We start from the raw sequence: 26,596 nt of genomic DNA, 5'->3' as shown, positions 1-26,596 counted from the left end.
ACTAGACTACAATACTTTACTGTGTGCGGTTCTTACGTACAGAGGATAGAACCTACAGTGGTAGCATTCCAATAACGCTTCCCAAAATTTTATCATCTCCACATTATAGCACTGTGTATAGACAGATTGATATATTAGCACTCACTTTGTTGACATTGAAAATTAGCAACGTGGATGATTTCATTGGCTTTCGAACTATCCCAGCAAACCCACAACTATTTAAACGGCACATTTTCGTGGTATGCATGGACGACATCGACTGAATAATAATATAATTTCCAAGCTTAAAATAATACAAATCTAGATAGGATAATACGGATTCGAAGACGAGGAACTTTGCTCATATCCACTGGTGTCCGGTTCTTCCTTGATCATCGGGTCCATTATGTGCTCGGGAATATACTCCGCCGGACCATAATCCTCGGCTTTCCGCTTCACGCTATGACTAATCGGCCCGAACCCGTGATACTTGCGCACGTGAAGCGTATAATTGGAAACTATAATGTTTCCGGTTCGATCTTTCGATAGTTTTGCCTTCGTACTGCACAACGGGCAGAAGACGTACGCATCGGGGATACCCTGCTCCATCACGACCTGAATGTCCAGATTGTCCTGAATGACTTTCAGGTAGTCCGGTAGGATCTCCGCTTGGTTGTTGCTGAAATGGAAAGAAACTGGTCAGTTTGCTACATCGGTGCTTGGAATCTGAAGTTCTCACGTGACAGCGTTCAGAACCTTCTCCCTCAACATCTGCCGCAAGGTCTGTGGGTCGTAGTTCTGCAGTTGCGGACAAACGACTGGTCGGGGTGGTGGCTCTGTAACGTGATGAACGGTGGTCCGCAGCGATTGAATAAAGCTGTCCAGGCCTTTCCGTCGCACGGCCAACGCTATGTTCTTCATCATGCGTCGTTCGCCGGACCGAAACCGGAACTCGCTCGGCGTATGGCAGTACACTCCGAAGTATTTCTTCATCAGTTTTTCATTCGTGGATATGCGTAGCACATTGGGGATAGTGCGAGCCTCCTGTTCGATCTGGTCGATCAACTCGTCGTCCAGATCGGCTATGGAGGAGTTGCAGAAGCAGGAAAACTGCAGCAGGTGTTTGATGTTCTCCGGGACGGGTCCCACCAGTTTTTCGATTTGGTTCCAGAAATGGTACTGCATGGGAGATGTTGCGCGTGGCCGGAGTCCATGTTGAACGATTGCATCAAAAGAAATTAATTAAATTGATTTGATTCAATTAGAGCCCAATTACGGAATAGTGTTGAATAGAGAAAGATTGGAGTTACCTCGCGATACTTACCTCAAAGGGATCCATGGTTCACTAAGCGAGTATCATAGAGACAGGATATTTACGCAAAGATCAGTCGCGCAAAGTTTTAAGTTCAGTGGTACCTTGCGTACGCGAGTCACCGTCTATATATGCATGAGACGTTCTTCTGACTGGATTTGTTTTTGTTTATAAAAAAGAAAGAATTCCAATTGGAAATGTACAAGTCGAATCCAATAGGACTAAGTCTATACAGCTCGAATCTAGCTGTCCCAAATGCAGGATGGTATTCAGAATGAGCAGAAAATCTGGCTAAATAATATCGAATGGAAGCACTCAAAGAACACTATAGATAGAAAAAGAAAGTATTAATTGGAACGAACTCACATACTGTTGGCCGACCTCCGAAATGAAGAACGATTACCCGATCGCAAAAGAAAGACTACGCGCGGTGTTGCTAAGGACTATCGTATATTTAATGTTTCTCTCGCAACGTTAACTTATTGACTAAAAAGGAATAACATAAAAACAAACAACATACACCTCTACAATGTTCAACATGGCAGTGCTGCCAGTTTATAAGGGGCGCTCACTGTTCATCCAACACTCCTCCTCAGTGTAAGCCCCGTCATAATCCTATATTGACTTCCATTACTATCGTCTACAAATATAACCATTTTATTACACATCTTTGTTCATTTTGTCGCTCCTCCTGCCACATTTCTTCCTAAGCATGTTCTCTATCTCACACGACTCTCTTTTGAACAACTTTCCACACTTCCTACAAATACTTTTCAATCAACGACATACAACCCATTCTTCTTTCTGTTGCCTACCGTTATCACCTCTCCATCTCTAACAATCTGGCACTTTCTGGATTCAAACCTCACACTAAATCCTCTTTCGGCGATTTTACTAACAGACAATAAATTACCGGCTAATCCGGGAACAAAAAGAACATTTTGAACCGGAATCACTCGATTGTCATTTCCCCTGCTAACTTTCAATTTTGCCGTACCCATTGCTCTAGAATAAATCTGCCTACCATCTGCCAAAACGACTTTTCTTCTACAGGCCACTAATCCATCCAAAAGGCTTACATTTCCAGTCAAGTGCATCAAGCAACCGGAATCTAAACACCAACCATCATCATCCGTATCCTTCGCTAGATGTTCTTTTCCATCAGTAGCAGCAAAACAAATGTTTCTTCGTTCATCATGGGTCGGTTGCCGCTTCTTTGGGTGCACCGTCGACACTTTCGCTTCTTCTTCTTCATCGTCGTCGTCGCTCACATGCAATTTTGGGCAATCCCGCCAGAAATGGCCCAACTGTTGGCAGCAATAGCACTTCTTCTTTCTTCTGTCGCTGTTGTCGCCGCTTTCATTTTTCGAACGGGATGCCCGACCGCGAAAAGAAGCCTTCATCGCTTTATCGGATTCCATACCTTCGTTCTTCCGCTTCCACTCGTCCAGCAGCTTACCCTTGACATAGTCCTGTTTCAGCTCTTCCACTGGACGACTCTCCAAAGCAGTTATTACTGCATCATAGCTCGCTGGTAGGCTTGACAAAATGATGGCTATAATCCAGTGCTCTTGCAGTCCTTCACCAAGAGCAATTAGTCGGTGCACTAGCTCAGCAACTTCCATCAAATGATTCGCCATGTTACCGCCTTCCTCCAACTTTAGCGAACACAGCTTACGGAACACATAAATTTTGTTGGTCAAAGAACCCCGCTCGTGGTAGCTCTTCAATGCCTCCCACATTTCGTACGCGGTGGTTGCGCCCATAACATGGCACAACTGGTCGTTATCCAACGCCAATCCGATAGTTGCTCTTGCCTTGCCGTCCTTCGCCAGCCACCCCACAGGCACCACGGTTGGCTTTTGCTCCTTCACGATTTCTAATAAATCACTCTGCACCAGCAGCAGCTCCATACGAAACTTCCAACTCGCCCAGTTGAAATTATTGAGCCGCTCGAATTGGATCTTCGCCTCCGCCATTCTGCCGTCGAACGATAGTAGCACCAACAATCAACCGAAATACAGTTTCTTACCGATTTTGGCAACACGAGGTGAATTTTATGTTGCCAAATTGGGGTGTTGCCAAAATCGGTAAAAAAAAATTGTGGATTATTTTCAACTTTTATGCGTCAATTTGGCTCATATCATAAATATGGACTATTCACAAGCTATAAAACGATCCCTGTTGGTGACATTCATAAATTACGTCATGATTTGTAAAATTGTCGATTTTGGAAAATTAAATGAATTTTGATTTTTTAAAGAAAAGTAAGGCTAAAATAACACTACATTTAAAAATACAAACGATTTTTCGGTAAAAATTTTTGGTCAAAATTTTTTGTTGCCAAAATCGGTAAAAAATTGTTGCCAAAATCGGGTGTTGCCAAAATCGGTAAGAAATTGTTGCCAAAAACGGGTGTTGCCAAAATCGGGAAGGAAATGTTGCCAAAAACGGGTGTTGCCAAAATCGGGAGTAGACAAAAACGGGTGTTGCCAAAATCGGTAAGAAACTGTATTCTCCAATTTCTTTTCGATTCGCTGCAATTTCTTCTCACTCGCGCCGCGCAACTGGACCCATTACCTGTTGGCCGACCTCCGAAATGAAGAACGATTACCCGATCGCAAAAGAAAGACTACGCGCGGTGTTGCTAAGGACTATCGTATATTTAATGTTTCTCTCGCAACGTTAACTTATTGACTAAAAAGGAATAACATAAAAACAAACAACATACACCTCTACAATGTTCAACATGGCAGTGCTGCCAGTTTATAAGGGGCGCTCACTGTTCATCCAACACATACATCCCTCAACAAGACACACACTTTCGACTTCACCAGGGATTTTACTAAAACATTGCAGATCTGATTGCTGTTTTACCTTCAAACTAACTACAGTACACAACTTTCGATGTATGGAGCCTTGAATTTATGTGTCGTTGATACTAACGTTTGGTAATCATAGAGCACCCCAGATATATCTCCACACAAAATTTTGAAAATTTATATGAAGTGGCTCAAAGTAAGGTCACATCAGAACCATGACCAGGCTTCATAAGAGAGTAGTTTTCATTCATTAGAAGAAACATGTGAATCACAGCGTGCAAACTGCTAGATTTTTGTCCAATTAGATTTTTTGACCGTTTCGTCTACCTATCTCTGTATAAACCGTTGAGACTAACCTTTATTTTTCGTGTCAATAACAAAAACAAGAACCTAAGCAAATTGTGCGCGGTTGAATCCCAGAATTTAAAAATTCTAAATCATGATTTACTCGTGATAACAGTTGTTAAAATAATTCTTATGTCGATCGACAAAATGGAATTACCGGAGATCAAGGAGGAAATCGAAAGTTACGAGTGTTGTGGTCTAATATGTCGGCTATGTTTGAGCGAAGAATCACTCGAAGATGTGTTCAAGGATGGCTTCTTTCACGAGTGGATAGGTGATTTCCTCTCAATTAAGGTAAGTCTTGGTGTAGTACGATTCGGTTCTACTATAACGAATGCAATATTTAAGATTACTACCAATGATCGGTTGAGTCAAGCCATCTGCGCCATATGTCGCATTCGGTTGACCGAGTTCCACCAGTACCGTATTCGATGCCACGAAGTGCAAGGAGTACTGCAAGCCTTAGCCGATGGGACATCGGTGAGTACTAATGTCGCACTACTAGTGGACCCCAATGCTGTTAATCAGTTACAGCCTATCGTAGAGAAGAAGGATCCCCTAAACCAGTGCGAACTTTGTCGGAAGGTGTTCAAAGATGAGACTGAGTTGAACAATCACAAGAGTATTCATGCGCCTGAAATAGTATTGTGCTCGAGTTGTGGAGAGTTGTTTGAAACTCGGTATGCATTCATAACTGTATTTGGGCATATTTCCATGATAATGTAAGTTACTTAATTTTAGAGAACAGTTGTACAAGCATCTGGAAAGTCAGACGACGGGCTGCGATGTGGATCAGAAACACTCTCTTGTAAACGCGAATCAGGTCGACGAAGTAGATTCTGCAACTGAACCACTAGCGCCACAAGCACAGGAAGTTGAATCCAAGGTCGAATCAGAATCTAAAGTTAGTAGCGAAATAGTACAGCTGGATAGTGATTCGGAGAATTCTGCTAAAGAATCTTCCGTTAAATCACTAGCACAGAAAAATGGACCAAAATCTACAGTTAGTACTGAAATAGTAAAGCTAGACTCCGATTCGGAGAATTCCGATGCAGAATGTTCCATTGGATCTTTAGAACAGGAAACTAGACCAAAATCTAGAGCAAGTAACGAAGATAACGATTCCAAAAACTCCGATCCAGAATCAGAACAAGATCCGCTGGGTTTCGATCCATGTAAGGAAGATGTAAGCGCTGTTGATAATCTGGACGTAGAGATGGAAGTTGACGAAGGAGAGGACAAATTTGAGGATGAAAATATGTCCATATTTTCAGAGGATGAAAAATACAGCAGTGATGATTCTTCTATATCTCCCAGCAAAGCAGTCAGAAATAAGAACAAGGGAAACGTAAACGGATCGAGAGACCATGAGTGCCGCGTTTGTGACAAACAGCTTTCATCATGGTAAGTAATTGTACACACTTCTCGCGCTTAGTATCATACGGGCGTATCTACAATGATCGATTTCTCTTCATCGATTTACTCTTCGGATTATTACGGGAAATACGTTCAATATTCGGATGATCTCTCGGTGTATTTGGATAAAGGGCGACTAGGGCTAGCATCTACAACAACAAAAACAACCGAAAATTATTTGCCGTCCAAGTTATTAACCAAAGAGACAATCGATGAAGAGAAATCGATCATTGTAGATACGCCTGTATGATACTAAGCGCGAGACTTAATTCAGATTAGAGTGTCCATCCCGGGACGTCCCGGGACAAGAATTCCCGGGATTTAGGCATTTCCCGTATCCCGGGATTTAATATTTGATTTCCCGGAGTTCCTGGGAATCCCGGAATGCATGATTTTATGCCCATTATTGGTGTTAAATATCAAACATTCTTGATGGAGCCTGCAAGAGGACGATTCAGTTTTTGTTAACAACACATTTTCTTGACGACTTCTATAATTGCACCACAAAATCACGAAATCCTCTGCAACAATCAAGTAAACAAAATGTTTACACACTCGATAATTATTAAACTTTGTGTGGGCATTGTATGGTTATCCAAATCAACGAGAAAATACCTAGTTTACAGAAACATGTTCGTCCCTTTAGAAGCTCAGTCATATCAAACAATATCTACATATTCTAAAAGCATTTTGGGCAAATTGCATTCACATTTTGCAACTAATCAAAAAAGTACTGCTAGCTCTCCAGCAGCATATTGCAATTTAGTTTAGGGTCCCTATTATATATCGGATTTCTGAAACTAAAAAAGCTGTTTTATGAGTGACTACTGGCAGTACAATAATTCCCCATTCAACAAAATGGATAGACAATAGCTGACAATTTGAAATTCATATCATTTTCCACTGAAATCTGTATTTCATAAAAATCCCGGGATCCCGGGATTTCCCGGGATATGCTACAATTTTTATCCCGAATCCCGGGACAAAGAAAATGCCCGGGAAATGGACACTCTAATTCAGATTGCCGGGATATCAGCATTTTTCCATTCTTTTGCCGAGATTTGCACAGCCGAGTAATCAGCAAACAACAATTTTGCTGAGATCTCAGCAATTTTGACAGTTCATTGCTGAGCTTCGGCAATCGTTTTGCTGAGAGTCAGCTAACAAATGTCACTTTTTGCTGGGATATCAGCTGATAGTTTTACTGAGCAAACGGCTGTGCGCGTTTTTGCCGAGCCCGCAAATCTGTTTTGAGTGTGACATATATAAATTAAGTTTTATATCTGAAGTAGTTAGGAGGAAGATGATGACTCCTCTCACCTTCCCATACTCTACTAACAAATACTCCTTCCCGAGACTACTCTGGAGAGTTCAAAACTACTTGGGAGAGTTGCAGTAGGTTCAGTGGAATTTGAGGGCCCGGTGCGAAACCAAATTTGTGAGCCCCGTGAAAATTACAGATATACATATTTTACAACTATAACTCTCAAATAATCATGCCCTCTTTTTTGTACAAAACTCAACTTCTGTACTCAGCATTGGCGTGATGCTGGCAGTGGTTGCTAACTGACTGACGGAATGTTAAAAAATATTTGCTGTATTCCTTTATGAATTTCTTCGGAGATTTCTGCAAGGACACATCCCGGGATTCCATCAATGAACGTAAGATTTTTTTCTCAGAATTATGTCGAAATTTTCTAACAGTTTGTTTAGAAATTGCAACCATTAGGAATTCCTTCAAATATTGCTTTACCGTTTTCTTTGAAAAAATCTTTCTTGACTTATAATTTGTCTTCAAGAATCTTTCAAGTGATTAATGCAAGGGTTTCATTCAATATTTCTCTAAACACTCTTTTATGTATTCTTACAGTGTTGTCTCCGAGGATGTATTCAAAAGTACTTCAAAAGATTCTTGCAAAGGCTTCACCGAGTATTTCTCGTAATATTTGTTCAGGAAGTCCACCAGGGATTCTATCAATAATATCACTGAGGATTCATCTATAAGATCAAAGAATTGAAAAATTCTAGAAAAAATCACTACAATAAATTCTCAAATGTTATGCTCCTTAAATGATTTTGCCACGGAAGTAAAGCATTTCTCCATTGATTTTCCTCAAGCATTAATTACTCATCATGGCTTTCCTTTGAAGAATTTCTATCAATGATTCCTTTAGAAATTCCTTCAAAGATTCCTTCAAGAATTACTGCAACGCTTTTTTTCGAAAAATTTCTGCAAGGATTGTTCAAAGAGTTTCTCTACAGTTTTATTAAGAAATTCATCCTAGAACTCCTCCAAGAAACTTCAAAAGAATCCATTGGATAATAATTTTAAACAAATCCTCCAATGATCCCTACAGAAGTTCCTATAAGAAAACTCTTAGAGGAACTTCAGTAGGAGTTCCTTCCAAATATCCTTCTGAATTTCTTCCAACGAATTCTTTAATATCCATCTACTCTAGGAGTTTCCCCAAGGATTCATTCAGGATTTTTTGCTAGAATTCCTCTAAGAGCTCTTCTAAAAATTTCTATTGATCAGACTCCTAAGAAATTTTTTCGAGAAACCTTCTAAAAAATCATTCTAAGTTGCCATCAAGCATCTCAGTCAAGCATTTCTGCAGGATTTATCATTGATTCCTCCAGGAATTCCTCCGGAAATTCGTTCAAGAAAATCTCTGAGGATTCCTGGTAGGGTCAACGTGCCTTATTCTGTAGGTCGGCTCTAGAGGCACGTTCTCCTCCATTCGGGAAATTTGTGCCATTAATCTTACAATCCCAAATTCGTCCTATTCGAAAACAAAGCGTTTACCACACCGACTGAATACGTAATTTTTGTTATTATTCGTGCCTACTTCCAAAAAAATCACAAAAAGCGCTTCATTTCTTTGTTTTCAGTAGGATGAAAATAGGAGCGTACATGCTTAAATAGTAAGGGATCAGATACCTGAATTGATAAGATAAAAACAAATAATTTCTTCAGAAGTTTCTCCAAGGATTCCTCCTATGACTGTGTTTCCACTTTCTTCAAGAATTCTTTAAGAATGGCTAGAAGCATCTTTTAAGTGATTAATACAATCTTCATATAGGACCCATCGAGAATTCTACAGCAATCGTTTCAAAAATTCCTACGGGGTTTTTTTCCAAGAATTTCAAAAATAATTCTTCAAAAAAATAGGAACCTGTTAGGAACCTCTGCGAAGGTTTCATCAATCGGATAAGGCTTAATTTATTCAATAATTTCTCCAAAAGCTCTACAGAAGATTACTTTTGGGATTTTTTCCAGGATTTGCTTTAGTAATTCTACTAAGGATTTATTCAAAATTCTAAGAGAATTCATTCAAAGAGGCCTTCAGAAATTCCTCCCAAACTTCCTTCAGGAGTTTTTCCAAGAGTTTTTCCAAAAAAAAATCTTTATTAGTTCATCCAATAAATTCTCTTGCGATTTCTTCAAAGATTCCGAATGTAAGAATTCTTTCAATAATTCTCACAGAAATTCCCCCAAGAACAGTGGCAAAAAACCAGTAGGACGGTATTCCTTCAAACTTTTTTTGTGATTGTTTTTTAAGAAATGATTTGTGAACTTCCTTAGATTTTTGGCAATTACTTAGGTAATTCTTTGAGATTTTCTTTTTTTTTTAATTCGCAAGAATGTATCTCACAGAATCTCAAAAGTAACAATAGACGGAATTCCGTAAGCAATTGTCAAATAAAATTTCCAGAGTAATTACAAAATTAATTTTCTAAGGAATTAACGGCGAAATTTTCTAAAATTGTCGCCTCAATTTACGTATAAACTAAGGAATTTTCAAAGTACCTGCCGAATGAATTTCTAAAGGAACTATTGATCCAAATCCAATAAAAACGACTAAAAGAATTTCCAAAGGCTTTGTCAAAAAAAAACTCCGCCAAAGGTAATAAGAAAGATTTCCACGGGGTAGCTCACAGGAAATTCGCCGAATGCATTTCCAAAGTAAGTTATTCCCTAAGTAATTACCAGAGGATTTTTCAAACAAACTTTCAAAAAAAAACAACGAGAAGCTGTAAATGGAATTTACAAAGAAATTTCCGTAAAAAAATATTCTGAAGAAGTTCGCAAACCCATTGCTGAAGCATTGCCGAGAACTGATCAAAGAAGTTTCCAAAGAAATTGCCTAACAATTTCTTAAAAGAATTACCGTAGGAATTTGCAATGAAAGTTGTAACAGAGTTTCTAAAAAATCTTGATAATTTTTACCCAAAGAATTGCAAAAACAATAGCTAAGACATTTTTTTACAAGAATAGCCAAAGAATTTCTTTAAAAAATAATGAAGGATGAATTCATAAAAAATACTTGAGAGTATTCTCAAACCAATTTCCGAAGAAAATGTTCGGTGTAACTGCCGAAGGAGTTTCCAAATAAATTTTCAAAGATTCGCTAACGAATTGCTGCACGGATTTCCAAAGGAAAATTCTAATAAAAAATATGTAAGAATTCCTTCAAGAATTCTCACTAAAATTCCTCCAAGAAATTTTATTGGAATATTTTCAATGAATTCTTTAGGCATTTTTCCAAGGCTTCCATCTATTGATAACATTAGCGAAACATTACCTTAGCGATAACACCAATTTCGTCCGGTTTTTCTTCACGAAGCGTCTAAGATTTTTTTTTCTACGGATTTCATCAAGCATTTGTTCCAAATGAGGAACTCTAAGAACTCTTTCTTAGATATCTTTTACGATTCATCTAGGTATTATTTCAATGACTTCTTTACAAATTCCTGCAAGATTTGCTTCGAAAGTTGCTACAGCGATTGCTTCGGGAATTCCTCCAAGTGTTTCTGAAGGAATTTCTTCAATAATATGTATTCCCAAGAATCCCATAAAAAGTTTCTTAAATATTTCAGCAAATGATTCCTTTGGGGCTACCCCTCATGAGGCGCTGTTCATAAACTACGTAGACTTTTTTTCGGCCATCTCAGACCCCCCCCTCCCCCCTAGTAGACTTTTGTTCATACAAAATTTTCGAAATTTGTATGGAGCGTAGACTTTAGCCGGACCCCCCCGTCCCCCCTAAGAGTCTACGTAGTTTATGGACAGGCCCTGATCCCTTGAGCAAATTTCCCAGAGGAATCCTTTAGGAATTCTTGCAAGATTTATTTTTAGAAATTTCCGCAAGAATTTGCAATGCCTAAAATGGTTTTTCTTGAAGTCCTTTCCAAGATTTCTTTCAGAAATTCTTCCAATAATTGGACTCGTCCAAAGATTCCTTGTGCGTTTTTTTTTTATAACTCTTTCACGATTTGTTCATGAATCCTTTAAGAAATTTTAGTGAAGACTTAATCTTTTTCTCCAAGGATTTTTATTCAAGCTACTTTACAAAGATTCCTTCAGGGATTTCTCAAAGTTTTCCTTCAGATAATCCTACAAGGGTGAACACATAGGATTACTGCACAAATTCCCTCAGGGGGTCTTAAGGAAATTCCCGAGGGGGGCGACACATCCAGATCTGGATGCATCCTAATCTAAAAATCACGTAAAAAGCACAACTATCTTCAAAAATCTTTTTCCGTCTACGACACATCTCAATCCATCTCCAAAATCTTATGCATCTTTTTGCGTCAGATTGACAAGATGGCTTGAAAATCTGAAAAATCTGTTTCGCCATCTGGCAATCTGATGCGCATCTTGCGGCAGCGAAAATGCATCGTGGGATGTGTCGCCTCCCTCGGAAATTCCCCCAAGGCTCCCAGCAGAAATTTCTATAGAAATTCTTTTGCAAATCAGTATCAACGAATGCCATCGAGGATATCTCCAAAATCGACCCAATGATTCTTTCCGAGTACATCTTAGAATTTATCTAGAAGATTCTTGGAGGATTCTTTTAAAAATTCCTCCAAAACTTCATGCAAGCTTTTCTACATGTTTTTTTTTCGGGATTTCCTCAGAAATGCATTATTTGTGGCAACACTTTGAGCGGCATGATGGAACTATGCCAAGCGCGCTAAGTGTTATTAAACCACTAATGTAGTTGCATGAAGTGGGTGACGAGGTACATAAGTATCATTACAGCGTGCTTAATCGTTATTGCAATATTGAGGCTCCAGTTTGACTAAAGTTTGAAATGCATAACAACTCATGAGAAAACTATCAAATTCAATTCAAATGTAAGTTAGGTTAAAAAGCAAATCCGCAGACGAACCTATATTAGAAGTCATTTCAGTGTCCCGTCCATAAGTTAAAGATGGCTTTTCGTCAAAGATAAATTTCGTCAATTGCATTTGATTCGGTTGTGGAAGAAGGCAAGTTCACATGAGAGAAGAAGAGAAAACTCCCCTAAATGCAAATACAGAAAGAATAGTATTGAACTCATCCACTGATTTACAATCCGGGCCCCCACAATCCTTATGCCTGGAACACATAGCGTCCGTTCCGTCGAGGTTTGCGTTTTTCTGACAGTTTTCCCATGGGAAATGTGTCAAACTACTGTCACAGACAAACAGACATATTACTTAGAAGAAAATTGCTTTAAAAACATCGTTTGGCATCTCACTAGCACCCTCTATCATGCTCAATCATTTGCAGGTGTTGTTTCCCTCGGCTCGATGTAACAATTTTGCAGGTGACGACTCCCCCGTGGCGTCAGCCATTCATAAAACATGAATGAAGGTTCATGATTGAGTCATTTTATGTAAACAATGATCGGCGACGCGTTCAGTTCTCTCCGAAATTGGGAGGTGATGTAGGCACAGCAGCGCCACCATGGCACATGCGAGCACAGTCCGAACCACACGTTATTTTCAAAATGACCATTTATATCGTGCGATGATTTAGATTTGAGTAGTATGTCTGTTTGTCTGTGGTGGTATGTCCACGTTTATAAAATACTACCAAGTTGACAGTTTGTTTAATATTATTTCACCTGATTTTCTCGATGAAACTACGAAAATATGGGCTAAAGTATGAACTATAAGCATATGTAAATATAAAAAATAAAAATTCCTGCTTGTAAATAAAGATAAAATTGAACATCTCATTACGACCACAGACAGACATATTACTTAGAAGAAAATTGCTTCAAAAATATAATGCTCAATCCGAAGCATTCATTTGTAGGTGTTGTTCCCTCGGCTCGATGTAACATTTTTGCAGGTAACGTCCCTCGTGGCGTCATTTATTCATAAAACATGAATGAAGGTTCATGATTGAGTCATTTTATGTAAACATTGATTGGCGTCGCGTTCATTTCTCTCCAAAATTGAGAGGTGATGTAGGCACAGCAGCGCCACCATAGACGAGTGCACCGATGAACTGAATTCATCGCGGTCCGAGAATTTTGACACTACAGCGGGGTCACTTCCAATCAGAAGTGGAAGATTCCCAATCAGAATTGAACAATTCTGATTGGGAACGACCCCGCTGTAGTGTCAAAATTCTCGGACCGCGATGAATTCAGTTCATCGGTACACTCGTCTATAGGCTAGAGGAACTGGTTCACCTAGCGTGAATGAGGATGAAGCATCTGTCAAAGAAAAAGTAGATCTTCATATAAAAAAAATGCTAAAAGTGACAGATGCTTCATCCTCATTCACGCTAAGTGAACCAGTTCCTCTAGCCTATGACACATGCGAGCACAGTCCGAACCACACGTTATTTTCAAAATGACCGTTAAATCGTGCGATGATTTAGATTTGAGTAGTATGTCTGTTTGTCTGTGTTACGACCATCCACCGCTGAGTGAAGTTGTTGAGAGTCGACCCCACTGTGGCGCCGAATTTCTTCTAGCAAGTGAACTCAAAGTTCATCGCAGCACTCGCAGCGGTTCGTTCGATGCCACGGCACGTTGTCTAGACGGGCTGGTGGACGTCGGGCGTTCATGGTGCCCGAGCAAAAATGTGCGCGTTGTTTCTAGTGTTCGTAACAAATTCTAAAAATCTTTTCGCATGAGTATTGACGATCTTGCGCCAAATACGACGCACAGGCAAATAAAATTGTCCCACCACAAAATGTTCACACCGTGGTTTCAGCATGTATTGGTTAAAGTCAACGCTACAGTTTTTCAGCAGCGGGTGCTCGAGCGGGTGCGTATTTTGGGGTGGTGTTTCGTCTAATCGATTTGTTTATGCGTTGTTTCCTTTGTTGTTGGGTGTGTGAACATTGTGCTTTCAAAGAAATCCTACACTGAAAAACAAGAAAACCCAAATTTGAGTATTTTTAAACTCACTTTTGAGTTCCTTTTTGCATCCTCTTTCATTCGCTCTCTTTGTTGTTGTCAAAGAAAGAATAGCAAAACAACCCAACTTTGAGAGTTCGATGCGGGAAGCCAAAATTGAGTAAGTGACATAGAACCGAAAGTTGAGTAACTTTAACTGACGGTTGAGTAAAAAAAACTTCGACTTTAGGTACTTTGGCCGAATACGCCTAAATGCAAACTACCCACCTCAACATCAACTCCATCAACTCAAAATTGGCTTCCCGCACGCAACCTCGAAGTTGGGTGGATTGAACTCACTTTTGGGTACTTTTGTTTCTCCGTGTAGATCAAAGACTTGATTACGTATTCTATAGTTTTTTTTTCTGCTAGGTTTCTAGCTGCACTCTGAATAGAGTTGAAACCTCTACACTAGACCCGAAGATAGAAAAGAGAACGTAATCTTTCAGAAGCAGTTTGCCAGCCGTACGCGGAAAATGATATCCATTAAGATACTGTTGCCTACTGACTCAGAAAGTTACGGTAGAAGGTTGGAAAGTTTTCAATTGGTCAGTCAGTCAGGATTTGCCTATATGGTGTTATGGTCACACGGTTTGTGTTTGTCTTCTTGTTTGATTTTGTGGTATGGTTCAATATGTTTTTCTTCTCGTTAAATCAGTTCTCGTATGTTTTTTTCATCGAATTAATCGAACCCTGTATGTTAAACTATAGTCGATCCATGTGACATGTAACTGAACTTCTGATATTTTTCTGTTGGTGTCATAATACCATCTAAGAGATAAACAAAAAAACGCCAAGTTGGTCAGTTGATTTAAATAATATTTTAAAATAGTAAAGATTGCATGTCAACTATTATGTATTCATCCTCCTACAAATACTATGAAAAATATTCATATTTGTCCAATTGTCCTATTGGCCCTACATAAACCATGTCATTTTTTAAGCGTAGCCTAGAAATGTCAACCTAGTCATACACAAGTAACGTTGTTCAGTTAATAAAAAAAAGTCAGTTTTTTTCCAAAATGTCACGTCGAACGCATTGACGTCAACAATGCGTTTAAGTGTTCGCACGTTAGCTTTGAATCTATCAGCACAATTAAGTGCTGCAAATCTCCTTCCCACTATTGATTCTTCGGTCGATTTTTATTGCTTTATTTAAAGAAAATATAACCAACTAACATTGTAAAAATTCGAAAAAGCGACTATGACATTTTGAAGTCAGATGGCTATAAAAGGTTCCAAAACCTGTCACAAATCCTATAATATTTTTATTAGGATTTGTAACAATCATAAAAACCTTCTCAAATCCAACCGACTTGGAACTATTGCTTGAGAACAGACTCTACTGAGCCCCGGCGGTTCCTCCGTGTTTATCGAGCATGTCTGATGCATATGATCAGTCATACTCCATCTGCAGCAGCCGGTTCGTGATGAACCGTTGGAGGCGCATTAAAGTGTTAGAAAGGTGATATGTTCAAAATGAAACTCCTTCACTTTAATACCGTCAACCCCTGCGAACTTGGCCAGGGTGCAGCGGGTGATTGCGTATTCTATTATAAAGACTATATCTGACTGCCTTAAAACCATATTCATCCAGAAAACTCCACCCCAATGAACTTATTCCACAAAAAATCCAAGCTAATCAAAGTTTCTACTGTAATACTTTTTTAATGCAGGGAAGAGTTGCTGAAACATTGTGACACCAAGAGACATTTGAATAAAGTGGAAAAAATTCGAATCAGTGGCAGCGAAAGTGATTCTTCGTCGAGTGTGACAAGCAACACAATATCAGACAAAACAGACACCGATAAGTCTGATCAATCTGAACAAGCATCTGATGACAATGATAATGAAGATGATGATGATGGTAATAAGGCAGATGATGATACCTATAACAAAAATGAAGAGGGGAGATACGCTTGTTCAGAATGTGGTCGTACATTTACTCGGCAATGTCAATTGAAATACCACAAGGCGATTCATGACGAGAATTACGACGGAGAACTATCCGATGAGGACTCTAGCATGCCAGCCTTCAGCTCCGACGATTCAGCTACCGATCAAGAAGGTGAAAACGAACAGGAAGATAAACAGGAACAGGAACCAGAAGATAAACTTGAACCGGATCAGACACAAGAAGAGGAACAAGATCAGACAAAGGTCCAAGAACAGAAACGAGAACAGAAGGTGAAACAAGAACAAAAACAGACAAAGGAACAGAAGCAAAAACAAGAATATCGATGCGAAAAATGTGATAAAGTATATCCTCAAAAGTCGAAATTAAACAGTCACATGAAAAATCACAAATCAAAAAGGAGTGTCAAGAAATCGACAAAGGCTACAGACAAGCAAACAAAGAACCAGGACCTGAAACAACTGACAAACAATCACTGCGATATATGCAATAAAACTTATGCGACTAAGGAAAAATACACCAGTCACATGACATATCACAGATTAAAAGAGGAACCTAAACAGCAGGAATATTCATGTGAAGAATGCGATAATGTATTTTCGATGTATAGGGATCTATACAATCACAAGAAATATCACAAAGCATTGCAGCGATTCAAACCAACCGCCGATACCGGGGCGAATTCAGACAAATCAATCGAAGCTAATTCCAACGAACAAAACCTGACAACCGATGGAGCCGTAAAGAATGCTACTAATGAAACTCAGCCGTTTCAGTGCGATTTTTGCTCTAAACCATTCGCAACTGCGAAGTTACTGCTTACCCATAGAAGAAACATACATGGTCCCAGAAACCATAAGTGTGACATTTGTGACGTGAACTTTACTGTACGGTAAGCTGGGCACATACATGTATATGTGTATTGTTTTTATTTCAATATTTTCTTCCATTGCAGTACGCGTATGACACAGCATGTGTACAGCAAAAAACATTTAAAACACTTAAAAGAGAAATGGGCAAATGAAAACAAGCCGTCCTCGAATGAAAATGAACCCGACGAGAGGGGAAAAAATGTAAAGAAGATCAGTGATGCCGATTTGTTGAAAAATGATGAAACTTTTGCTAAATACAAACATACGCGACGGATGGAAAACTTCAACCAGCAAAGCAAGTGCGATGAATGTGAGAAGGTGTTTCCAAATGTGTGGAGCTTAGCTAATCACAAGAAATATCATAAACCAATGACGATTGAGTGTAACATATGTGGCAAACCATGCCACAACTCGTAAGTAGCCATCAACATCAGTACCCTGTGGCAGATCCCGTATCTGAAAAAAAAACAAGTTTTTCAATGATCATTGTAGTTTTCAGATCTTTTATGAATGCTGCCTTGATTTTCTCGCATTTTATCTATGCAAAAGCTGAAAAACTAAACGTTGCCCACATATGTCGCGATTTGGCATCACAAACAAGTTCATCGCCAGAAATGCATATGCGTATAGGCCAGGGGAAGAGGGGTGCGCCCTTGGATGAACGAAATGTCAAAACCACTTTTACTTTTCATAGAGCCTCTGTGAAGTGAAAGATTTCCAATCAGAATTGAACAATTGAACAAATTGAACTCGTCTAGACGAGTGCCCCGATGAACTGAATTCATCGCGGTCCGAGAATTTTGACACTACAGCGGGGTCGTTCCCAATCAGAATTGTTCAATTCTGATTGGAAATCTTTCACTTCTGATTGGAAGCGACCCCGCAGTAGTGTCAAAATTCTCGGACCGCGATGAATTCAGTTCATCGGTGCACTCGTCTATGGACTTATCCACCGATGAATCGAATTCATCGCGGTCCGAGAATTTTGACACTAGAGCGGGGCCGTTCCAATCAGAATTGGACGATTCTGATTGGAACAGACCCCGCTCTAGTGTCAAAATTCTCGGACCGCGATGAATTCGATTCATCGGTAGATAAGTCCATAGAGGCTCTTTTGGCGCTTTTGACATTTGGTTCATCCAAGGGCGCTCCCCTATAGACGAGTGCACCGCCCGCTGAAAGCTCACTCGGGCCGCGAATTTTGACACCACAGCGGGGTCGACTCTCAACAACTTCTACCCAGCTGAAAATTTGTTTAATTTATTGCATCTAGTTTTCGCGATGAAGTCGCAAAATATGGGCTAGTGCATTAACTCTATGCATATGCATAACCACAGACAAACAGACGTAACACTCTGATAATTCACATCGTACACCGATTTAACGGTCTTTTTCAAAATTTGATAGTTGGCCAACTGCCCAACCGTGGCGCTCGCATCGTTTTTGTTCGAGTTTGACGTTTGCTCACTACCGCCACCTAGTTGGTGGTCGGCCAAACATAGGCCTTTTAGCATTGGGCGAATATGTTTTCGTGACTATGAATTGAATCGAATAATGTTCGAAGTGTTACGTCTGTTTGTCTGTGGCATAACTTTAAATGTAAATTCATGTAAGAAATCGAAGAAAAAAATTATCACAAATTTTGGTGATGCATCTCTGAGTAGAAGTTGTTGAGAGTCGACCCCGCTGTGCTGTCAAAAATTTTCAGGCTCAGTGAACTCAATGTTCATCGGTGCACTCGTCTATGGACTTATTCAATTCATCGAACCGCGATGAATTCGATAAGTGCATGGACTAATGGACTTATCCACCGATGAACCGAATTCATCGCGGTCCGAAAATTTTGACATTAGAGCGGGGCCGTTTCCAATCAGAATTGGACGATTCTGATTGGAACAGACCCCGCTCTAGTGTCAAAATTCTCGGACCACGATGAATTCGGTTCATCGGTGCATAAGTCCATAGACGAGTGCACCGATGAACTGAATTCATCGCGGTTCGAGAATTTTGACACTAGAGCGGGGTCGCTTCCAATCAGAAGTGAAAGATTTCCAATCAGAATTGAACAATTCTGATTGGGAACGACCCCGCTGTAGTGCCAAAATTCTCGGACCGCGATGAATTCAGTTCATCGGTGCACTCGTCTATGGACTTATCCACCGATGAACCGAATTCATCGCGGTCCGAGAATTTTGACACGAACGATTTTTGAATTTTGAACGATTCTGATTGGGAATGGCCCCGCTCTAGTGTCAAAATTCCCGGTCCGCGGTGTCAAAATTTGGTTTGTCTAGTGTCAAAATTTGGTTCATCGGTGGATAAGCCCTGAGACGAGACTCGCGAAGAGGAAAAAAAGCAACGTCAAGTGTAGCTCAACTGAGCTGTCAGCTGTAGCCCGTTTGATTACGTTACCTAAAGCGAGGAAAGTATTGCTATCCGAGATAAATTCTGAAGCCAAAATTCACTCCGAGCAGCATTTTCTTCTCCTGTACTGTCAAAAATAAATTGAAAACAAAATATTCCAATGATTACTTTGCGTGGCGATTGTTGGCGATGCAAAATTTCACCTCAACATGATTTTGTGCGTTAATGGGATTCAGTCACATTGCATATGAGGTGATGCGGTCACGTACGTGTTTGAACCACCAGCCCAAAACGTAATGTCAACACAGATAGGAGGAAGGGAAAAACATCAAACTGGAGAAAAAGAAGACCGTCTTCGCGAGTCTCGTCTCAGGATAAGCCCATAGACGAGTGCATCGATGAACTGAATTCATCGCGGTCCGAGAATTCAGATACTAGAGCGGGGTCATTTCCAATCGGAATTGTCCGATTCTGATTAGAAACGGCCCCGCTCTAGTTGGAAAATTCACGGACCAAGTGAATTCAATTCATTGGTGGATAGACGAGTGCACCGATGAACTAAATTCAACGCGGTCCAAAAATGTTGACACTAGAGCGGGGCCGCTTCCAATCAGAAGTGCACGATTTGCAATCAGAATTAAACAATCTTGATCAAACCCATTTTCTCTTTTCGTAGGCTTCAGTCCTCAGTTAACTCTCTTATGCCACTCGTTCATTATTCATATACAGTCAGGTTTTTTTTTACGCGGGGGATACGTAAAATTTTCCCTATGTTAAAATTTTTAAGCTGCTAAATTATAGGTATAGGAAATTCAAAAGCAAATCTGAAATTGACGATTATTAAAAATAATTATGGGATGGTCCACAGAAAAAAAATAAGAAACAGAGATAATTTCTTCGTTTTGCAGAGCTGTACTGAAAAAACATCTCGTAACGCATCAATCTGTCGAAGAACGCCAGCGTGCGAAACCACCGAGCGATGGGAAACCCCCTCCGAGACCTTCCAAGTGTGAATTTTGCCAAAATACGTACATGACGCATTCTGCCCTTTGGGCTCACGTTCAAATGAAGCATAATAAGAAACCTGCTCACGAATGCGAAATATGCGGGTTCAGTTCTCCGTTAAAGTAATGCTTTGTCTCTGTAATCAATAGTGATCACATTTATCAATTTATCTTATTTTTTCAATTACAGACAGTTTATTACAAGGCACATGAAGGTTCACATTGCACGTGGACACACCAAGGAGGACTTCCAGGTGTTGAGAAAGCTGGCGCCCAAAAAAGGCAAAGCAAAGAATCGAAAAAACGATGAAGATGATGATGATGGTGATGGAACAAAGAAGGATGAATCAAGCAGTAAGAATGGAAAGACGACCACAACAAAATCTGCGAAGCCTTCTGTTGAACTGCCTTTTCCATGCGATATATGCGAGCAATCTTTCGAAACACAAGTACTGCTATTTCGTCACAAACGGTACCTGCACAAATCGAAACGGTTCAAATGTCCCGTTTGTGACAAGCGGTTTGCTTACAGGTATGTATGTTTTCTACAAATTAGGTACATTTACCCAACAATCATTTTTGCTGTACAACAGTGGAACAAACCACTCTTAAGCAAACTTTTGCTTAAGATACTGTTATTCAGCTAGTTCTGTTACTTGGGTAGCCTTAGACACATAATGTCTCGCATTTTGTATAGTTTTTATCAGCAGTTAAATGTTTATTTTAAAAAAAATCTATTTAGTATAGAAGTATTAAAAAAATTGAGATGGTTTCACATATTTTAAATTACTTAATAGAATATACTAAAAAGTATGGACTTATCCACCGATGAACCGAATTCATCGTGGTCCGAGAATTTTGACACTAGTGCGGGGTCTGTTCCAATCAGAATCGTGAAATTCTGATTGGAAACGGCCCCGCTCTAGTGTCAAAATTCTCGGACCGCGATGAATTCGGTTCATCGGTGGATAAGTCCATAACAATAGAATACCAGTACAGAAGACAACTGACTTTTGAATGAACGTGACATCCATTCGACAATAGACGAGTGCACTGATGAACTGAATTCATCGCAGTCCGAGAATTTTGACACTAGAGCGGGCCCATTCCCAATCAGAATTGTTCAATTCGTGTTGGAAATCGTTCACTTCTGACTGGAAGCGGCCCCGCTATGGACTTATCCACCGATGAACCGAATTCATCGCGGCCCGAGAATTTTGACACTAGAGCGGGGTCTTTCCAATTAGAATTGAACGATTCTGATTGGGAATGGCCCCGCTCTAGTGTCAAAATTCTCGGGCTGCGATGAATTCGGTTCATCGATGGATAAGCCCATGGACTTATCCACCGATGAACCGAATTCATCGCGGTCCGAGAATTTTGACACTAGAGCGGGGTCTGTTCCAATCAGAATCGTCCAATTCTAATTGGAAAGACCCCGCTCTAGTGTAAAAATTCTCGGGCCGCGATGAATTCGGTTCATCGGTGGATGGACTTATAGTGTCGAAATTCTCGGACCGCGATGAATTCAGTTCATCGGTGCACTCGTCTATTGTTGAATGGATGTCACGTTCATTCTGATTGGAAATCCTTCACTTCTGATTGGAAGCGACCCCGCTCTAGTGTCTAAATTCTCGGACCGCGATGAATTCAGTTCATCGGTGCACTCGTCTATAGTAGACGTTTGATAACTGCAGCTGATTTCAGCTGTCAATTGCTGTCAGTCGCTGAAGAAACTGAATGTTTGTGGATGAACTTGTCGTTCAGAAAAAGTCGAGTTTCCATGTAAAATCTATTTTTTCTTGACGATAAATTCATCCTCATTTATTTCATCAGGCCTTTGGACTTATCCACCGATGAACAGAATTCATTAGGTTCAAGAATGTTGACACCAGAGCGGGGCCGTTTCCAATCAGAATTGGACTCGCTCTAGGTCAAAATTCTCGAACCGAGTAAATTCTGTTTATCGATGGGTAAGTCCATAGACGAGTGCACCGATGAACTGAATTCATCGCGGTCCGAGAATTTTGACACTACAGCGGGGTCGTTCCCAATCAGAATTGTTCAATTCTGATTGGAAATCTTTCACTTCTGATTGGAAGCGACCCCGCTGTAGTGTCAAAATTCTCGGACCGCAATGAATTCAGTTCATCGGTGCACTCGTCTATGGACTTATCCACCGATGAACCGAATTCATCGCGGTCCGAGAATTTTGACACTAGAGCGGGGCCGTTCCAATCAGAATTTAACGATTCTGATTGGGAATGGCCCCGCTCTAGTGTCAAAATTCTCGGTCCGCGATGAATTCGGTTCATCGGTGGATAAGTCCATAGGCTAGAGGAACTGGTTCACCTAGCGTGAATGAGGATGAAGCATCTGCCACTTTTAGCATTTTTTTTTTATATGAAGATCTACTTTTTCTTTGACAGATGCTTCATTCTCATTCACGCTAGATGAACCAGTTCCTCTAGCCTATGGACTTATCCACCGATGAACCGAATTCATCGCGGACCGAGAATTTTGACACTAGAGCGGGGCCATTCCCAATCAGAATCGTTAAATTCTGATTGGAACGGCCCCGCTCTAGTATCAAAATTCTCGGACCGCGATGAATTTGGTTCATCGGTGGATAAGTCCATTTCATAGGCTAGAGGAACTGGTTCAGCTAGCGTGAATGAGGATGAAGCATCTGCCACTTTTAGCATTTTTTTATATGAAGATCTACTTTTTCTTTGACAGATGCTTCATCCTCATTCACACTAGGTGAACCAGTTCCTCTAGCCTATTCAAGAGTTCAGTTTGGCTAATTTGGTTCAGTGGTGAACTGATGACAATTAACTAACTGAAGGTACGGAAAATAGGCTAGAGGAACTAGATGAGTGTGGGTGAATTAAACGTAAGAGAAAAAGTAGATCTTGTTGGAAACCGGCGGAACAGGTGCACGCGGAATGGCCTACGACGGAAGACAACCGACTAGGGACTCGCGCGATCGCAGAAAGAAAAAGCGGAGACTCGTCAATAAACACTTTTATTGGTACGCGGTTCGATGTGGAATGACAACAAAATGAACGACACACGACTACTCTAGTTGTTTATTATTTCTCCCTATCGTGCCGTCCGCTCGGCTGCTTACACGAATGTGCATTGGCGGCGGGTGAAAATATCGCCCCCACCAACACTCCTCCTCGATCTTTTCAGCCGGCCACTGGACTCGTTATCACATCACGGCCACTACGTTCGCTTGATCTTGGCGGCCGATGCAACGTTCACGTACATCTTCGCCAATCCGTCGCTGCGACAACCGATGAACTGCTCCCAGTAGTCAAAACCTTCATCGTCGCAATCCACAAACTCTTCACTTCCTTGGGGCTCCTTTCGTGACACTACAGTTTCTTTCTTCTTCATCGTGATCTTCTTGGCATGCTTCACAGGTAGCTCCTCCTGACTTCGACCTTCGTATTTGGAATCTTGCGCCTGCACCTTCACCGAATTCTTCGCCTCGTCCTCCACATGCGTCCTGACAGCAAAGCACACGTATCTATCCTTCTTTGTTGCTTGCTTGGCATCCTCGGAATCATCGTCATCGTCTCTTTGCTTCTTCAGGAACAGACGACAATTTCGCCGGAAATGTCCCGGCTTCCGACAGTAGAAACAGACTTTCTCCTCCTGTCGCTTCGCTACCGACCTCAACGCCTTGTCATCAAAATTGGAAGATGCACTCACCGTTCGCTCCGTCCGGCGCTGCCATTCGTCGAGTAGCTTTTGCTTGACGATCTCCATCGTCAGGTCTTCCTCTTTCCGACTCTCCAGCGCAGTCACCAATACGTCGAAGGAATCTGGGAGACTCCGGAGAACCATAGCAATCTTCAACGACGATTCCAGCTCCTGTCCCGCACATTGCAGGCGGTCGAAGAGCTCATCCAGCTCGAAAAGATGCCTCTCCATGTCCGGTCCCTCTGCATTCCCTTCGACCAGATTGAGATTGCAAATACGCTTCAAAAGAGAAACGCGGGAAGTCATAGTTGCCTTCTCATGGTACGCCTTCAGTTTGGTCCACGCATCTTGCGCTGTTGTAACGCCCTTCACTAGATGCATCTGGCTGTCCTCCAAAAACAACACTATTGTCGCAAGTGCCTTCTGGTTCGCCTTCTTCCAAGCCGCTGTAGTCGGTTCAGGCTCTGTCTCCTCCACCGCAAACCAATAATCATCGCGTATCAACAGCATCTGCATCCGCACTTTCCAAGTCGAATAGTTGCTGTTGTTGAGAAGCGGGAACGGAATTTTCTCAGACATTTTCTTCTTGCGTACCGAAACTTTTGTCCTGCACTGTTAGTCACAACAACACTCGTAATCGTTCGTCGATCACTGTCCCAGTCTGCTGCACTACCACATGCGCGACTAAATCTTCCTGGATATCCTCTTCTAAACGTTCTCACATCCGAATCGTTTTTATCACCACCAGTCCGTTTATTCGCAGTAGCCGCCCGAGAAAAAACTATCACACGTCGAACAAAACACAACACAATCGGTGTCTGTTTTCCCGCTGATCAAGTTCTTCTTCTTCGCTCACTGCTCTTCAGCTTTAAGACAGCAAACTCTTCCGCTCTCACGATGACCGCAAACAGCCAAGTCGACGCTCCGAACGGGTACCGACAACCACACCACAAACGCGCCGAAAACGAACCAACCCCAACGACATCAACCAAGCACAAAACTTTTCCACCCGGCGGGGCACAACTCCGGTCGTTTTCGCGAGCTCGAAAAACAGTCTCACTTTTCTTTTGCACGGTCTGGGCACATTACCTGTTGGAAACCGGCGGAACAGGTGCACAGCGGAATGGCCTACGACGGAAGACAACCGACTAGGGACTCGCGCGATCGCAGAAAGAAAAAGCGGAGACTCGTCAATAAACACTTTTATTGGTACGCGGTTCGATGTGGAATGACAACAAAATGAACGACACACGACTACTCTAGTTGTTTATTATTTCTCCCTATCGTGCCGTCCGCTCGGCTGCTTACACGAATGTGCATTGGCGGCGGGTGAAAATATCGCCCCCACCAACAGATCTTCATATAAAAAATGCTAAAAATAACAGATGCTTCATCCTCAATCACGCTAGGTGAACCAGTTCCTCTAGCCTATGGCCTACCGTCAAAATGGTGAGCCAAATAATCCAAAATGAAGGTTCTGATGAAATGACAACGAGTCACAGTAAATGTCACCAAAATCACCAGTTAAAATCCATTCCATAAATGATACGTTTTGGGCTGGAGACAACTAGATGAATGTGAAACAAAAATATTGATGAACTTATTATAAGTTCATCATCATGAACTTTGCATTGGATGAAGCACTTATTTAACTTACAACGGAGCGTTGCTGTTGATTGCAAATGTTTTAAATCTATGGAAGCAACGAAATATGATGAACATGAAAAAACTGCCAAGACTATGATTTTCAATGTATATATTTCAGAAAACAACGGAATATGCACATGAAGGGCCACAATAAGTTGCAATCTGACACCGTAAAGGATTTTGAGTGTGATGAATGTCACAAAATCTATCCGACGTGGAAATCCTTGTATGCGCACGTGGCCAATGGACATGTCAAGCGGAAAACCCTCAGTGAGGAACGAACCGTCCCCTGCCAGAAATGCAACAAAATGTTCCAAACGCAGACGCAGAAAGATTTGCACTTCAGAACTGTCCATGCATCGGTGGAATACAAGTGTCACATTTGTGACATAGTGTTTCCGATACGGTACGAACAATACGGTGCTACAATAATGTTTGAACATAGCTCATAAGAACGGTTTTTCGTTTTAGTATAAAACTTTGGGAGCATATGACCCATAAACATGAAAACAAACCGACCGCCAGTAGTGCTTCCAAGCCCGATGAGTCCATAGAGGAAAGTGTGGAACAATCCGAGCAGATAGATGTTGGAAGAAACGATCAGCCTATTGAAAAAGAGACAGCCGAGAAAGCGGAAAGTCGGAAGCGACCTCAGAGAAATGTGAAAACAAGAAAATACGACAAAAGTGTGGAACAATCCGAGCAGATAGATGTTGAAAGAAACGATCAGCCTATTGAAAGCGAGACAGCCGAGAAAGCGGAAAGTCGGAAGCGACCTCAGAGAAATGTGAAAACCAGAAGCGGTAAGACATGATTACCGGAGAATGCGAGTATGCATTACGATTCTCGATCTAATTTTTTTTTTCAGACGCAAAACGAAGAAGATAGTGACGCAATTATTTTAGGACTGACGTACGTGAATAGGATTCAGGAATCATTGAAGCCGGTCAATAAAAAAGTACACGAGGTGTTCACCGAAGGTGTCTGTACCCTATGAAACCGAATAAATAGTAGAATAAA

General features: G+C 41.0%; 2 protein-coding genes across 2 annotated transcripts; one reads left to right on the top strand and one right to left on the bottom strand.

Moving 5' to 3' along the window:
- Nucleotides 1-231: 231 nt before the first annotated feature.
- LOC109421260 (uncharacterized) lies at nucleotides 232-1,649 on the bottom strand. Its single transcript, XM_019695745.3, has 3 exons — nucleotides 1,304-1,649; nucleotides 719-1,158; nucleotides 232-658 (listed from the first exon to the last, which is right to left on the bottom strand). The coding sequence occupies exons 1-3, from the start codon at nucleotides 1,316-1,318 to the stop codon at nucleotides 301-303; spliced, it is 813 nt and encodes a 270-aa protein (XP_019551290.1). The 5' UTR covers nucleotides 1,319-1,649; the 3' UTR covers nucleotides 232-300.
- Nucleotides 1,650-4,449: 2,800 nt separating this feature from the next.
- LOC109621815 (zinc finger protein 721) lies at nucleotides 4,450-26,596 on the top strand. The gene is made up of 10 exons (XM_029871139.2): nucleotides 4,450-4,752; nucleotides 4,807-5,138; nucleotides 5,200-5,862; nucleotides 15,737-16,867; nucleotides 16,931-17,260; nucleotides 20,120-20,338; nucleotides 20,406-20,747; nucleotides 25,695-25,982; nucleotides 26,048-26,379; nucleotides 26,445-26,596. Exons 1-10 carry the CDS (start codon nucleotides 4,591-4,593, stop codon nucleotides 26,462-26,464), a joined length of 3,819 nt encoding a protein of 1,272 aa, XP_029726999.1. The 5' UTR covers nucleotides 4,450-4,590; the 3' UTR covers nucleotides 26,465-26,596.

Source organism: Aedes albopictus, chromosome 2 (assembly GCF_035046485.1).
Source record: "Aedes albopictus strain Foshan chromosome 2, AalbF5, whole genome shotgun sequence".
NCBI lineage: Eukaryota > Metazoa > Arthropoda > Insecta > Diptera > Culicidae > Aedes > Aedes albopictus.
The sequence above is the reverse complement of the archived record's forward strand: the minus strand, read 5'-3'. Positions and strand labels throughout refer to the sequence as shown.

Coding starts and splice junctions, on each gene's coding strand:
- LOC109421260 (XM_019695745.3), bottom strand. Junction 659..718: donor AAGGTTCTGAACGCTGTCAC/GTGAGAACTTCA, acceptor TTTCCATTTCAG/CAACAACCAAGCGGAGATCC.
- LOC109621815 (XM_029871139.2), top strand. CDS start 4,591: ATGTCGATCGACAAAATGGAATTACCGGAGATCAAGGAGGAAATCGAA. Junction 20,748..25,694: donor GACAAGCGGTTTGCTTACAG/GTATGTATGTTT, acceptor TATATATTTCAG/AAAACAACGGAATATGCACA. Junction 26,380..26,444: donor AAATGTGAAAACCAGAAGCG/GTAAGACATGAT, acceptor TTTTTTTTTCAG/ACGCAAAACGAAGAAGATAG.